At 35.8% G+C, this 16,789-nt stretch overlaps 1 protein-coding gene across 5 annotated transcripts in view; it reads left to right on the forward strand.

Moving 5' to 3' along the window:
* The window catches only part of STRN (striatin), a 69,123-nt gene that overhangs the window by 15,955 nt on the left and 36,379 nt on the right, over positions 1-16,789 (forward strand). For all 5 annotated transcript variants that reach the window (XM_068185325.1, XM_068185328.1, XM_068185329.1 and 2 more), the window contains exons 3-5: positions 4,486-4,559; positions 7,587-7,665; positions 9,437-9,601. In XM_068185325.1, the coding sequence (XP_068041426.1) occupies positions 4,486-4,559; positions 7,587-7,665; positions 9,437-9,601 (318 nt within the window). The remainder of the gene's footprint in view (positions 1-4,485; positions 4,560-7,586; positions 7,666-9,436; positions 9,602-16,789) is intronic.

Below are 16,789 nucleotides of genomic sequence, written 5' to 3' on the forward strand. Positions count from 1 at the left end.
GATTTGCAGGAGCTAGCTGAAACATAGTACTGTTTCTCTCAAGTACATGTCCTAGTTCGGCTAGTCTAGCTCACTTCCTGTCTTAACATATTTCAACCAAAGAACTGGACTCCTGAGCTATGTCTCTAGAAACAGTTGATTTAATTTTGTGTTGTTTTCTGCACTGATGTGTCTGATCAGTGTAAGGCTGGCGCCTTCTCCCCTGGGTAGAATATCTCGCCGTGCTGTTCCTGGCAGTCGTTCTTGTTTATGTCTCTTGATTTGGCGGCGGCTCCCAGATCTTCTACGGATGTTTTGGCAGGCTCCCTCAGCACAGCTGGATCAGATGCTTCAGGTCTGGCGACAGATATTTCCAAGAAATAGTGGCTTTTTTTGACTGGAATCAAATTTATTTCTGTGTGAAGTATTCAGAAAAGTTTCACTGCACTTAGTCTTAGGAAATGTTGATGAAGGCTTTTAGCATTTTGCTAAGCAATTCTTGTGTGGCAGCCATGATGAATGTTTCCAAGCACTGAACAGAAGATACATAGTTTAATGACAATACTGCTAATCAAAAGAGGAGAATAGTGTAATGAAGGGCAGAAGCCAGAGCAATGGTAATATTCATACTTATGTGAGTGAGGGCATCTACCCAGGAACATAGTTTCACAGTGCTAAAATAGCTTTCTTTCAAATAACTGGAAGGCTAGTCTTCAGATAGAAAATACTTTCTATTAAGTTGTATCCTTCAGGTGGTCATTTTCAAGTCATTTTTTCTGTCTCTGCATACTGTTAATAATTCATATGTAATTTTCAGAAATGGAAGGTAAATCATTGAAGTTGAACAAGTTTCAGATAATAAATCTTTGTTTCTTTTTCTCCCCTGCCACCAAACCACTGTCATTTTTTTTGACCAGATGATACAAAGGTTGAATAAACTTCCATTTTTTCACTTTTTTTACAAAAAATATAGTTTATCTCTTTTGTGATGGTAGTATCACACTACTGGGATGTGTGAGCTAAAGTTCAAGGTGAGCTGTAGAAGGCCATTTTAAAGCTGTTAATAACTGGACCATGTGATTTCTGCAAAAGTGAAAAAATTAAGCATTACAGGTGGTCAAGAGATATTCTGTCATTGTAAAAACAGATTAAATTAAAATGTGCTAATGGAATAAGTGGTATTTTGAATTTGTGTAGAAAAGAATTAAAGGTTATTTTGTGAAAAGTTTCATACCCTTTGATTGCAATATGTGTAACTGAAGGGTCAAGACTCCCTTCTAGTCCTGGAGTCTGAGTCATGGTGTTCAGCCCTTCTCTTAGTGCACTTTAGAAAAAGATTGTTTATCTTTCATACCTGTGACATTTTCAGCTGTATCATAAAAAAGTGTCTAATAATAAAGCTCATACTGCCTGAAGAAGTGTAGAAGATACTTCCTAGATGACCTATTGGCAGTCTATATTGTTTGTATGGGAGTTTTTTGTAGTATTTTTTTAACTTTAGAAGCTGACCACAACTGAAGATGAGTTCAGTGTGTCACATACTCTGGCATGATATTCATGTTTCTGTTTCAAATCTGTGTCCTGCTCAGAGACCTGAATTTATACCAATTGAATTTAATTCAGATTTGATTATAGCATTGGGGGTTTTTGTAATTTTGTGCAGTCAGAGCTCTATAACTTTGTTTTTAACTTTTCCAGCAATATTGAAAATAAAGATTACTTTCTGGGGCTTTTAATCTCTTCAGTTGCCTCTTCAGTAGAACATGATTCTTTTGCCTTTTCTGTAGGGTTACTGGTCTCTGCTTGCAATATGCAAAGTTAGGTCCTCTAAAAGATTAAATCTTAGTCCAGCTTGGACCTAAAGTAAATATAAAGGGCCAATGGTCTGCAAGACCATGTAATCTACATTATCCTCTTGTGGTAAAGAATAACAACAAAAGCTTTAAAAGCTGTTGCGTTATGAGGTGAAACCAGTTACAAAATCCTGGTTACTAACAGTTTAAAATGGATTTAGAATGAATAATCTCATTTTGGTGAAATGATTTTATAATGCTTTTGATGAGTGGGGAAAACCTGAGTAAGAAGAAAGACCATTACTGGTAAATTAAGTGGGAAGTGATTTAAAAAGTGAGCAAAAATGGATTTAAGAGATTGAAATAAATATATTGAGAAGTTTAAAAGCCTGCAGTCTGAATCTTTGAAAGATGGATCTTAGAGAACATGAGATCTGAGGAACAGGAAAGGTCCAAAGAATGATCCTTTCAGTGAACCTAGCGAACATTTTTCTTTGGCTGGAAATTATTAGCAAAACTTGATAAGAAAATTAGTGAACACATAGAGCATAGTGGAACTTTGTATAATATCCATGAACTGAAAGCAAGTGTCAACTGCTGCAAAACTAACTTCTCCCAGAATTCTTTGAAGGAATGAAGTAGAACACAACATATGTCAGTAATCCAGATTAGAGCAGAGTATTAATATTTATTCACTTCTGTTAAGTCAGATCAAAATAGATTACATATTAAGGTCTCTTGATTTCATGACTGCATAAAAAATGGTACTCTTTAAAGTTGGTTGCAGAGTGGAGGATTTCTTAATTCTTGATTAATCAGTGCTTTTCATTAGTGGTGGTGGAGGAAAAGTATACATAGCATCAATATTTAACAATAGTGAAATGCAGTTGTTTTACTAGAGTAACATGTAAGAAATTAATAGTTGGAAAAGGAAAGATAAATATTTTGATTGAGCATTCAGCTTGGATTTTCTTCTACTCTTGGTTATTCTTTTCTGTACTGACCAAAATGTTTAACTTCCATCTATTGCTTTTAATACATTTCAAGCACATAATTTCTCCTCTTGTTGATTGCTGCTCAGCTGAGTTAGAGCTTAGTGCTCTGACTCTTGAGAGTTAGTTTCTTCATCTGTCGATGTTGCTATGCCTAAGAGGCACTTCTTCACTCTTCACTTACCCATCTCAGTCAGAATTAAATGTTTATTATAATTAAAATGCAGCTGGATTAGTAGGAATCTATTACTATCGAAATTGAAACGTAAGAACTACGAAGCATTCTTCAGCACTGTTTTGTTAGAAGTAATGGGCTTTCTTGATGAAATAGGAAAAGGCAAAAGAAAACAGTAGTATAATGAAGATGTTTAGGAAGCAATCTATAGGTGTAGGTAACTTGAAAACATTTTCTGCAGCTGTTCTTGATATAGTCATGTGATTTTAGTGAAAACTTGCCTCATACAATTACAAAGTGTCAAACCCATTAGTTTTTTCAAAAACAAATTTTATGTGGAAGAACTCCCTTATGCCTAGTGGACCTAATGAAACTTCTTTTCATGTTGGTGCATATGACAGATTTAATTTTTTTTGTTTTTTTTCAGCCTTTTTCTTGCTACCCTACACTTCACTCTGTACATTTGCATTTGAACTGTGTGTACGTGTGTGCTGTTTCATTGTCCCACTACTCCCAGGCTGCACAGGCAGCATTTCCTGACTTCTCAGCCTTTTGTTTAGGGTAGGAACTGGTGTAAGTGCCACTCTTCTATCCAGCTGTGAATGTATAAAACTTGCAATTTTGTACTTTTAAAGTTACGGCATCAGAGAAGGAGGGAACAGATTGCAAAACCAGTAAAGGCTCACTTTGCCTCATTTTCTCTGTGCACTGTTAAAAGACGACTGTAGTGAGTCTTGGATTACTTACATGTGTGTGTGTAATACTGTATTACTGTGCTGTTATTATGTGTATTTCAAAGTATGTACATACTGAGTCTTTAGGATGAAGCTTCTCAAAAAAGCATTTCCATTTTTTTGTAGCTACTCTTGTCATTATATGGCATGCTCTGTGGGGCTTATTACATTAGACCTTTTGAAGGCTAAATATTTTTGGAAGAAAGTCTCCATTTTTGCACTTGGTCAAGTGGCAGATCTAGCAGCTTTGAGAGAAAGTGGCGTGGGTGAGCTGTCACTGCTAAATCTCATTTAGAATAGTTCTGGCTGAGGGCCTGCTGCTGTTGGAGAACACAGCACTTTGAAGAATACAACTAAAGTTTGCTTAATGGAGTGACAGTATGAGATATGAAGTAGATGGCACTGAACTGACATGGGTAGTAAATATGTTTCATAAACGTTGGCTAAAAAGGAAAGACTGGGGGGTTGGGAAGGGAAACAGAAGAGTTGCTTGTGTCCACAGGGAAGGAACCTTTTCTGTAGCAAGAACATTTTGTAAAATCTGCACTCAGCTGCTCTGTGTGTTTCCTCAGTATTCACTATGCAATTACAGGTCACCTTTGGAAAAAAATATTTCAATAAAATTACCTATCTGAAGTCATGGTAAAATTACTTGATTTGCTTTGTTCCTAGCCTAGAAGAAAGGAGTGGCTTTTCAAGTGAAAACAGGTGACATTTATGTGTTTAGAGATATACTTTAAATGTACCAATAGATTTTTAAATTTTTTTTTGTTTAGATAGATTTTTAATTTTTTTGTTTGGTTTCCTTGCAGGGCTAAATACCACAAATTAAAATATGGCACAGAATTGAATCAGGGAGATATGAAGCCACCGAACTATGATTCTGGTAAGAATTTAATGAGAGTGAGTTTATTACTGGCGTAAAAGTTTAACAGTGTTACGTGCAAATGCTGAATTGATAGCATTGATAAAATAAGTCTCTTATTGGAGCAGTAAGAATAGAGATAATTAATAAAACCTATATTTTACTCTAGTATAATGAAAAATATATCCTAGTGCTCTAAGAGTCTATTAATAAATCAAGTTAGTTTAGACTTAAAAAAAATCCAAACCCAAATGAGCAGACTGCTCTTGGAGAAAGTAGTTTTTCTGTCCCTTAGTGATGCGTATGGATATTTTAGAACAGGATGATACTAGATTCACAGCAATAGGAACCTTTTATTTCTGGATAATTCTTCTGAAAAAAATACATAGTTCATAATTTTTTGTTCAATTACTTAAGTGGTATTCCAGGAAAAAAATTAAAATGCATATTAGACATAAGTGAGAGTTTTTGAATGGGAGATTTCTCTGAAGAATTCAAATGATCATTGGAGATGTATTTAGCTAATTTCAGTTTTTTGTCTTGGTCTCTGGAAAGCTGATTTGTTTTCATCTCCAACTTCACACAAATAGATTTAAGCACTGAACTGGGGAAATTTAGAATTTAAATTACTTTCTTTTATCCCTCTATCCTCCCTATCCTTTGCTCTGGGGAAAAAACATAAGAAAGTGATACAGAGATCTGGGTAATGGTTAAGCCATTGAAAATATAGGTAATGTTTTTTGTGTCTCAGTCTCCTGATGCTTCTACTACAACAAAATTGGAACCACCTATATGTAAAGGCAGAGAGCATAGAATATCTGCAAATCTCATCTCTGTCACTTGGTTTGTGGAAGGGATGGTCTGGCTGACTGTCATGGTAATTTCTTACCTCATTGGGTTTAGAAGGTCATTAAAAGACCCCCAAACAACAAAAAAATCCAACCCCACACCAACTAGCAAAGTTTTACACCAGGCTTTTCTTGTCCAAGTTTTTAATGAGTTTTATAGAAATTTTATTTCATGTGATTATTAGCGTTATTTCCATAACTGAAGAAATACTGAATTTGGTGCTACTAAGTGGAAGACCTCAATCTGTATCTGGACCTTTAGAAAGCTTTGTCCTGATCATACCACAACCCTAGACAGCCGTGGGGTTTTTTGTAATTTCTCAGGATGCAGCTACAGCATGTTGCTCCAGTTTCCAGCTGAGGAATGTAGTGCGAGGCCTGGCTTGCCCAGCAGAGGTTTAGACTGTGCATTAAGTCTGCAAAGTCAACATTGTGGAAATATTTTAGTTAAAATTCCATTATTCTCATTTATCCCATTGTATTCTATATATAGCTATCAGAAATATGTATTTTTGTTCCATATCAAATCTGGACTGATGACTTAAAATAGAAACTTTGTTCTAATGCTATTTTGAAGTTGTCTTTGATAGATAAGTTGTGTGTCCATATGTTCCCCTTGCCCTCTCCCTGTTTTTCTTGCCCAGTCATGAAAAAAAGTCGAAATTCTGGTAGTAGTTCTTCCACATATGTCCTTGTTGTCTTCTTTATGATCTCTTGGTGAGTCTGTAACACAATTTTAGAAGAAAGATTTCAATCTTCTGATAAAGAGATACTTTAAAAATAAAATTATTTGTGCAATTTATCTATTTCTACTATATATATCTTCTGCTATAATTTCCTCATAATGCAAGTTTCTTCACTATTATCTGTAAACCACTGCTACTGCTAGCAGTCATCATTTTTGAGGAGACTAAGCACAAGAGAATTCTTGCCTCTGGATATACTTAATAGTGCCTTCAGAAGAACGGGTTTTGCTTTCAAAAGGAATTTTCAGGCAGATTTACCTCAGTCATGTTTTAATAATTATAGACTGAGCTTTGGTAGCTGTGCATTGGATCCAGCTGTGTCCAGTTGTCATTGGAAAATGATTGTGCATTTGTTTATTTCCTTTGGTTGCTGTTAAATAGATTTGTGAATGAGATGTCTGGAATTCATATGTCTCTCCTTGCATGTGAATTCTGATTAGTATTTGATAACTTCTTTGGGTAAGTGGTGGGGCTTTTTTGTGTAGTATTAATTGAGTTGTTTAAAGGTGACTTCCTGATGAGAATAATAGCTTTCCCAAGTCACACATCAAGTTACTCATCAGAGTATGCCACAGGTTTTTCTGGTTCTTAAGTCTTGTTTACACAGGAAGTTTGTTCATCCTTCAGTGTTTGGACCACAAGGTTTTAAAGTTTTGTAGAGGCTTTCACAGATGATAAAACAAGATCTTTTGTCTTGGGAAGCATATGCATCTCCTTGAGGAGAGGGAATAACCCACCATCATGTGCTGTGAAGCTATATATGGAATAAACGTGTAGCTGTTGGTTGCTGGCATTCTGATAGCTTTCTTAAGAGAACAGCCACATGGTGGGGTTTTGCTTTTTTTTGTTTGTTTGTTTGTTGTTGTTTTTTTTTTTTTTTGGTAGATTTTCCTGGAGTAGTAGCATTTGGTTACAAATTTATGGTTGGGGAAAATGTGCTGAAAATTTTTCAACAACTTTTCAGCTTAAAAAATAGCCCCTATTGTTTGTTTTTTTCTACAAAACTAATACAAATATGGATTAAATTGATGTAAGTAGATCTGTTGATTCATGTTGAACTGTCAAATATTAAGGAAATTGGGAAGAAGTTGTAAACCAATATTGTGCTGCAGTTAGCAGTTAAAGATGTTTGTATTCAGACTTAATGTGAGCAGCAATTATCTTGGAAGGCCAAAGCAAAAATTGGACTGCAGACTGACTGTCATTATGCTCCCCTAAAGGAGTTAGGAACTTGCTCTCATAAAGTAGGATGTACCTGGAAATTTTTATGTGTATATAGTACTACAGTCATGTGCTGTGTGCATTTTTCTCCCTTCATTATTTGCACTTTGAATTTTGGTATTAAACCATTCCTAATAATTTTAAGGCAGATCACATTTGTCTTTTCAAGTGGATGGGCATCTTTTATGCAAATAGGAAAAAGAAAAAAATGTAATAAAATAATCTTTTTTCAGATGAAGGGAATGAGACAGAGATTCAGCCACAACAGAACAGCCAGCTAATATGGAAACAAGGGCGACAGCTGTTAAGACAGTAAGTGTTCAAAAAAGGACTCAAATACTGAATGCAAAGAAAGAATCTGCTAATGAAATATGATAGTCATGGTATTTGATTTTTTTTTCAGTTATATTTTACTGAAAGAAAAGTTAGTGTGTGTGATGAAGTTCATTGAGCTTCTGCACTACTTTTCTTTGGGTTTTGAAAAATTCTGATATTTCATACCTTCAGATGAGAAGCCTTGTCAAGTCACAAACACCTGATCTCATTTACTTTTCTTTCACGGAGTATAATAAGACAATCTGCTTGGGAGGACAGTGGGTCATGACACTTTGCAATTAAAAAGCAAAAAACACAAGTAATTTCTGCCAAAGCTGTGTAAAATAAAAACAGCTGGCATTGGAGAAGGAAAAGTTTTATTTTTGCTTGCTTAAGTTGCAGAAAAGGCTATGAAACAAATGTCTCTTAATCTGAATTAATTTTTGAATTGTGGTCATAGTAACTAAATTAACTGCCATGGTATTTGGTGTGTTACAGAGGATTAAATGAGAGGGGACTGAGATAGTAAGGATGGTCTGGAACTTATATTAAAAGACCTTTTTCCAAGGAGTTGAACAAAAGTTAAATTCATTGTATGGCTTGTACAAGCTTCTCTTTTGCAAGAGCTCAAATCTTTGCATGCATTTTGAATAAATGTAAATAGAGTGGTTTTGACTTGGATCAGTGATTTTGAAGACGAGTCCTTCCGTCTCAGCGCAATTCATACAGGAGTGACACACTGCTGAATAGAGAGTGCATATTACTGACAGACTGTCTTTTGCATAGGTGACTTGTTTGATTTTTCTGTAGCCAACAATCAGTATTTCTCTCCTAATGTGGTTATGTGAATGATATTGTTAAATAATTGGAGAAGAATGTTCTTGCAGGAGAAGTGCATGTCCCTGATTTGTAACAGCTGTCACTGTAAAATAGCATTTCCCTTCTTCAGAGTTGTCTAGAATATTGACAATTTAATCAATTCACTGCTATTAACTCTGTGTTCTAGAGGGAAGGACACAAACCAATTTTTACTTTTTCTTTTTTAAATCATTATTTCCCTCCTGTTGTCCTCAAGGGCATATTGGTGAAAGAGCCAACTTTAAACCTACAGAGCCAACTTTGGGCTGTGAGGTTTTCATACAAGGATTTTTGCTGTTCAGTCATATGGAAGACAAAGTTTTGCAGATCCATTGCAGAATAAAGGAAAAGCAAGAGAGATTTTGTCAAGCCTAGTCCATCATAAATAACAACTCTTTCTAATAGCCACAGTTAAAGAATTTAAGTTTTATTCTGTTTTCTAGGCTTCTAATAATATTCACATAAGGAACATATCTGCTGCTTCTTGTATCTAGTTTCCATGTGTTAAAGAATAAAATGACCATGCTTGTGCATGCAGCTGTGGTGATTTTTATAAAGCAGTTGTAAATATTTTAGTTTAAAGTGCTTTTCCATCCATTTTAGTAAATGAATGAATAACGTATTGTATAACCTCTGACTGCTAGGCTCTCTTGATTTTTTTTTTTTTTCTCTCAGTGACTGTAGAGGCTGGTACTGCAAGAGGCGATCCCTCTGCAGCTGGTACAGGATGATTTACAAGCATGTTTCACTAGCTCAGCACCGTAGTTTGTTAAGCTAAAGGATTGAGGATGAGTTCAGGGAGTTCAGTCAGTTGCTAAGCTAAGGGATTGAGGATGAGTTCAGGGAGGAATTTCATGTTTTGCAGAAGTGACATGTGCAGAGAAGATTAGCATGAGTTCTCTTCCTTCAGATATCTACAAGAAGTGGGCTACACCGACACAATATTGGATGTGAAATCAAAACGAGTGCGAGCTTTATTGGGCCTCTCAAGTGATGCTTCAGATAAAGAAAACAGAAATCAAGAACCAATGGTAAATGGCACAGAGGGCCAGATTAAAGAAAACGCAATGATTGGGTAAGCATCAAGATGACTTTGCTATCATTCTGCATAAGTGCACTTAGTGGTGTTGAACAAAATTTTTGTTTACTGAGATTTCATGACTTTTTCCTAGTTCAAGATTGGAGCAATTCTAACTAATTTAATTATATTAAGCAGTAAGTATGGAAGTAATTCATTAGATTCGCATCTTAAAAGCATCATAATATTTTTTTCCGGTTGAATAGCAGCACTAAGTCAAATCAAGCCTCTTTGGAGGTATGATTGCTAAGTGTTTAGAAGTCAGTGTTGTTTCAACTTAATGCTTTGTTTGTATTGCTGCACACTTTACTGTGTAGGTTACAGGCTTTGCTCGTCTGGTCTGTGCTGACTATGACATGATAACCTATATAAGAGAAGGATTTTTTTCACTAAATCTGAAAAACAAAGTCATTCGTTACATTCTGAGTCCTAAAAGATTTTTGTTTTCTACTAATCAATAGACATACGTAAATGTGACTGAAATGTACAGTATTAAGTTCTGTGTTTTAATATTTCTAGTACTATGGAAAGTCAGTCAAATACAGTAAAAGCTGGTTCTTACTTCTTCTCTTAAGTAATGTTAAACCTTAAGAGGCTTTTTTTCCATTTTCTTCTCTTTTCCATGTAGTGTTAGAAAAAAAAGTAAGTTAAACTTAAAGGCTTCAGAAAAACAGTCTGTTCATTCTTGTTTAAGACACTGTAGTTGCAGAACTATAGTAATGAAACTACATAATGAAAATTATGCAGAATTGAAGGAACAATAGATGAGGTAGCTGTTTCCAGTAGTAGCACAGCTTTCTTCCGAAATCCTCACGCTTTTTTCCTTTTCTATATTCATGGTGCAAAAGTCAAGACCTTTATTTTCTAAGACGTAATACTGTTACATATGCATCCTATCTTCTAAAAAGCATTTGTAAGATTTCATTATACCCTCCTGATAGCTGCAGCAACTTCAGGCCAACAAGTTACATAAGGGCAGAAGTTCATTGTTACGTAATTAAATATAATGCTGCAAGATGGAAAACTTGAATGTGTGAGAAAACCTGCAAGCTACTAAAACATATTGTGTTGCTACATAGTTGACAAGTCATGTCTATATGTACAGCAGCTTTGTTTTGAAGAACAAGGAATGCTTGATAGCTTGCAGTAACAGTTCTGGTTTGATTTCTGGTGAAGGGGAAATGTGTAAATAAAGCTTCTCTCACACTTCAAAATTTATTTATGTGTATTTACGTAGTTTTGAAGAAGATGGATATGTATATAAGGTAGTTTACTTGATGGGTAAAATACTGGGACAGTGGTTTTGATATAGCAGTTTTGGATATATTTTCATTTTTTCCTATCTGCTTGGTTTTGGGTTAGATCTGACATTAGGTTTAACGCTTTGTAGTTTGCCCTGTGGCTGAGGATATTCGCTGATGTAGAAAAATGAATTCCCTTCCGTTGTGGCTGTAGCTTGTCAGCTGCAAGGCTGGTCAGGCTGTACATTTTGAAAAACTGCTCTTGCTTGTGATGCTTGAGATGGCAGACTGCATTATAGAGCTTAGGGAAGTGTTTTGATAACGTAATGAACAAGAAGGGACTCCAGGGCTTTACAGTGGAAAAAATTTCCAGGATTCTTATTCAACATGGTCATGTCAGTCTTCATGGGTGATTTTGAATTTCTGGATGTCCACTGAGATCTCCCTCACTGAAAGGAAAAAAGTCAGGATTTTACTAGAATTCCTTGATCAGTCTAAGAACAGGACTACCTCTCAATGCTGTGATTCTTCTGGGTGCTTCAATCACATTTGCAGACCACCTCTTTCAATTTTTCTTTCAGGAAGCATTCTGTGGCTTGCTTCCTGGCAGAGACTGCCTGTTATTTAACAGCTATTTCATTCTGTGCTACCTCACTGTTTCTGTGACATCTGGCACTGTTCACCTTCTTCCAACTGCATCATTACTTACCTCTGAGATTTCAAAGTGCAGCTTTGTGGTAGATGCAAAATCAGAAATAAGGTCATATTTACCTATTACCTGCCTCATGTAATGCCAGCATAACTTCAGCCTATATAGAACAGCTTCTCTTTGAAAAGTATAGCATTGAATACATGATACAGGTCTAAGGCACATGGATGTTGCTCCTGAACTCAGGATGCTACTCCTGAACTCAACTGAAATTTTGAAATCCTAATTCAGTGCTTTCCTACCTGGTTGGCAGAACTAGGAAAAATTTAGGTGACTCAGCTAAGTTCTGGCTTACAGTTGAGGAAGGTGCATCCTTTGAAGCAACCTCACCAGTGGTAGGCTGCTTACTGAGGACAAAAGGACTGGCACTTCCTTTAGCAGCCTCTTGTTCTTCTTTGTGTGCATGTAAAGTGAAAAATGGATTTGGGCTTCAGCAGGCTTTTACAATTGGAAGGAGTGCAGTGAACAAGTGCCTGCGGTTTGGTAGTGGTAGAAGAGGAAAGTTACGGTGAGAAATTGGAAGAACAAGAAATGAAAGAAAACCTTAGTGCAATTCCAGGAAGTTTAGGGATGTATGTGAGTGTTTGCCAGGACCATGAGACATTGGGACAGCTGCAAACTAAAATGCAGACTGAAGACTCTCAGTGACTGTGTGGGTACAGTGAAACTCTTCATAGGAGAAAGCTTTGCTATCACCAAAGAAGCTTGTGAACTGCTCAAGCCAATGCAGTTTGGCAGATTTTCTTGTTCAAAACATATAATGAACATTGATGTCAAATATCTGCTTGCAAGTCTGAGGACACTGGTCAACCTGAAGATGTTTTAGTTTCATTTGAAGAGCAGAGCACTGGGCAGAAAGTAACACACAAAAATGGATGTAGTCTAGCAAGGAGTACACCTCTGTTGAAGTGGGAAAAGACAGCTCATAGTGTTTTTGATCTGTTTGGTCTTGGAAGAACTACATAACATGCACCCTGTTGAATCTGTGCATTTAAGTCTGTGTTTTAGAAAACTGTTTACATAGAGTGAAAAATGTGAGAAGCGGAGTACGGGACTGGAGTAAAGAGAAACCTTGGGGATGGGAAACAACAAAGGCAAATAAATAGGAGTTTGGAAAGAGTGTGGGTGAATGTGATAAAGATAATGTACAATAGAGGGGAAAATGGTACCGTGAAAAACAGAAGGAATATAGATTTAATGATGCATTTCCAGAATAGGAAAATGGAAGGCATGCTAGCTTTTAATTTCCTTAAAGATTTCTCCATATAGCAGTATAAATTGCAGAAAGAACAGATTAGCTCAACTGCCTTCTGTACAATTGAACATTCATGTGATAAATTCCAAAGAAATGAAAGAGATAGTATTTGATGCTTTTCTGCTGCCATATGGTTATCTCTTTGAGAGGAGAGAGGAAGTAATGGCAATAGAAAATAAAACTTCCTTTATGTTTTCATTATTTGTTTGATAGTCATCCAATACTTTCTTAGTGAAATGAAAGTGGTGGAGCACAAAATAAATTAGTATTGCAAAAAATTCCAGGGAAAGAATGGAAGAGCTGATCTACTTCTCAACACAGTCTGATTTTAGCACAGGTTTTATGTAAGTGTATTCATCTCTGCATAGTGCTTTTTGCTGCTGTTCAGCCTTCCTCAGAAATACCTCTGTGACTTGCTCTGACTATACTTCTGATCACAGTTGAAACCCACACTTTGCTTATTTTTTAATATTTTTAACGCCTTTAATTGTTTTAAAGATAATTCCTGGCATTTTTTCTCTGACCTCAGGGATGTGTGAAGTGTATACTTCATGGTGGGTAGGGAGGATGTTTTTCCTCTGTTCGGCTTACTACAGCTTTTACAGATTTTTAAGTTGTTACAGCAGCACTTGCCTATTATATGAGTTTTATGTTGTTGTCTGTCCTTTATACCTATTTCAACAGCTGAGATTTGGACACTCAGTGTTTGGGATGCCAACACTGAGTTGAGCCTTTTTGTGGGAAAGGCTAGTGAGAATGTTTGGGGTGATTATTGTGAAGCTGATGCTGTTTGCTTTGGTATGTAGAAGCATATGATGGTTAGTGTAGTACAAATACTTAATACAGTAATATTTCTTTGCAGCAGAGAATATGTAACTTGAATTTTGCTAGGCTCTAGTTATTTTAGAAAATTGCTGTCTGGTCCCTAATAACCTCTCAGCTTAGTTTTGTATATCCTAAATGATTGCAGTTACATCAGAGAAGTTCCCCTTCCTTTAGTACAGTGATGAACACACTACTGTTGTCTGACGCTGTTTTAAGCAAAATCAGTTTATCTTCATCCTCAGGTGAAGTAGCCTCAGACTTTGAGTTACTAGCTGCTGCATGTTTGGCCAGACTTGTATTCTTACATTGCCTATTTATTTGCTGATGTACAGATCCTCTTGAAAACTTTAGCACTCAAGAAAGACATCATGTGGATTTTGAAGGCAGCCTGCAAGATTTTGAATCCATAAATGAAATGTTAATATGATAACGTGAGCTAGATATAGTCCTGTTTTCAATTATTTCATGGAATTTAAAAGGGAATCAGTTTTCAGTTTCTTCAATCAGCTCACTTGCATTACCAAAGATAAGTACCACTTGGCATGATTGGACTCAAAAATAGATACTAAAATAATAACCTCATAATAATGGTTTAAATTCCTTAGCATTTGCAGTGAGAGTAATGGGTGTTTTCTCCCAACAAACTGAAACAAAAATGAAAGCTGCCTGCAAATGTAGCTTGTAGCCTTGAAAGCACAAGAGTACTTAAGTATCTTTTGGTTCATTTATTACCTCATTTTTAGTAGCTTTATCTTACTGAGTGAAACCTAAACAGTCAAATTAGTTTACCTCCTTGAAGGTGTGTATTTGACTACCATTTAGTATGAGTGGAAGCAAATATAATAAAGGAATAGAACTGGAAGGAATGAGGATATACCAAACATATGTGTACATATATGCATAGATACGAATGTCTATATATAAAAATGGTATAGACTAGTTCTTGCTAAGAGATTGATCATTAGAACTATAAATAGTCAGTAGAAACTTCTTAAAGTAAAATGGTCCTGAGTGATGTATCAGTCTCTCTCTGGAACTTACCTGCTGCCTTTTCTTTTACTGTTGAACTTCCAAGGGCTTCCACTGCCTATACTTTCAAAATGCAAAATGGCATCAAACCTCAGCATTTGAGAGCAAATCTGAAGACCTTTTAAAAAATTAAAAATTTTGAAAACTTTATCTTTCTGATATACAACAAGTCATTCCAACTGACACTTCAGTGAATGAACATCTTTGTATGCCAGAAGACCTTAATAACTCTTTTGCATTTCTAAATCCTATTAACACTGGCCCAAGTAATGAAAATGCTGCATACTGGCTGATGAATGTTGTTTGTTGACTAGCTTATAAAATGGTTTATTTGGGAAAAAAACTCTGTATTTATAAACCTCTGGTAATAGATGCCATAAGAAAGATTTCCAAAATAGTATGCAAGTAGATGTTGAATTGCAAAAAAGGAAAAAAAAACAGTAAAGGGAATAAAGCAAATAGATTTGGATTTGTTTTTTCACCTTTTTTCTGTTTCTCCCTGCCTCCATCTTGCAGTAACCTTAGAGATGTTTCAAAGGTACCTGATTTAGGCCAGATCTGGACACTTTCAACAGACGCACTAAAGCAGAAAAAAAAAGTAGGTAAATTGGGTTTTTTTGTGAAGAAAGAAGTACAAATGGACCATGCTTTTAATTGGCACCATTCAGTGGCCTAAGAATTTGAGAGATGCTTCTTGGAAATGTCACATAAGACTCACAGTACAGAAAGAGTGGGGAGAAAGAGACAGAAGTTGTGTAGTTGGAGAGAGAGACACACAAAGAGAAGGGAGATGACTAGAGAAATAACTTAGAAAAGTTACTCTGGTATCTCAAATATTAAGGGTTATTTTATTCTTTATAAAGCTTATTTTTTGATCTATTATAGTTAGCTGACTAGATTTGGCAAGAGAAGTGGTTCTTGCTTTTTAAATGTCATTCCTTTGTGATTCCAATTTACATGCAAACCATTTTGTAAGTGTTGCTTTCCAGTTGTAATACATATTGCACTAGCTCTTGCATTGTATGGCGTGACTTCGTAGGAGATTTCAAAGGTTGTGACAGAATGTTAGCCTGGCCTGTGTTCATTGTGTGTAAATATTGATGATTTTAACTGTTCAGTAGTTTATAAATTATTTTTATATTTTCCATGCTGCATTATGAAAGATTTTACAGTGTTGAACATCCAATGAACTGTTGTTAAAGACACTCCTCATTGAATTTGCATGCATTTATTTAATGAGTACCATTTGACACAATTTAACTAGCCACATTGAAAAGACTGTTTTAAAACATGTGATAACTAAATTCTGTGGGGAATTAATAAAATTTATGAAGACTATGCAGTAGCTGTTTTGAAAGTAGTAGGAAACTGAACCAAAGAAAATGGCTCAAGAAAGAGTGTGGTAGAACAGCTCTGAATCCTGGGTCACAACAGGTTCTTTCCAGCTGTGCAAGCTCCCAGGAACATTTCTCAGCCTAAGCTGAACTTGTATTTATTTAACTTTATTGTAGTATTTCTTCCTGCTTCTGAATTTATCAATAAAATCCTGGTTTTATTTAAGATAACTTGTGTATGTCTTGGATAAAATAAACAAAAAAGGCCTCTACTCTTTCCTTTGAGGCTGTGAGTAGGACTAAGGCACTTAATGGCCTTGTGGTTGGACAGTTCATGGGAGAAGTTTGAGACTCTCCCTGGACATGACCACAGCCTTTGCAGGGTTATTATCAACAAAAGAGAAGGTAATGATAGAAATATAGAGTGTGTTAGTTACAAAGAAAATACATGTCTATAATGTGACTTTAGTCTAAGTTAACTTTACCTTTAAATGTTCTGGATCACGCTGGGAACTGGAAAGGTATCATCAGCATGCTGTTTTAGTTCCCACAAAAGAACTTCACCTTGCCTGTAGGTTATGGCTTCTGCATTTCACCCATTAAGAAACAGGATTTGTGTTAAGATCCTGAATATTAAATGTTGAGAGCAAATGTGTTCGGTCTGAACTATAAATTTTTTAAAGCTGGTTATATTTCAGTGTCAGAACCAACTGGATTTTTACACAAAATACTTGTCTCGAGGCATGTTGGGCAGAAAATGAGGAGTTGGTGTTTTGGCCTGCAGAGCCCAGC

Source organism: Anomalospiza imberbis, chromosome 3 (genome assembly GCF_031753505.1).
Source record: "Anomalospiza imberbis isolate Cuckoo-Finch-1a 21T00152 chromosome 3, ASM3175350v1, whole genome shotgun sequence".
Classification (NCBI taxonomy): Eukaryota; Metazoa; Chordata; class Aves; order Passeriformes; family Viduidae; genus Anomalospiza; species Anomalospiza imberbis.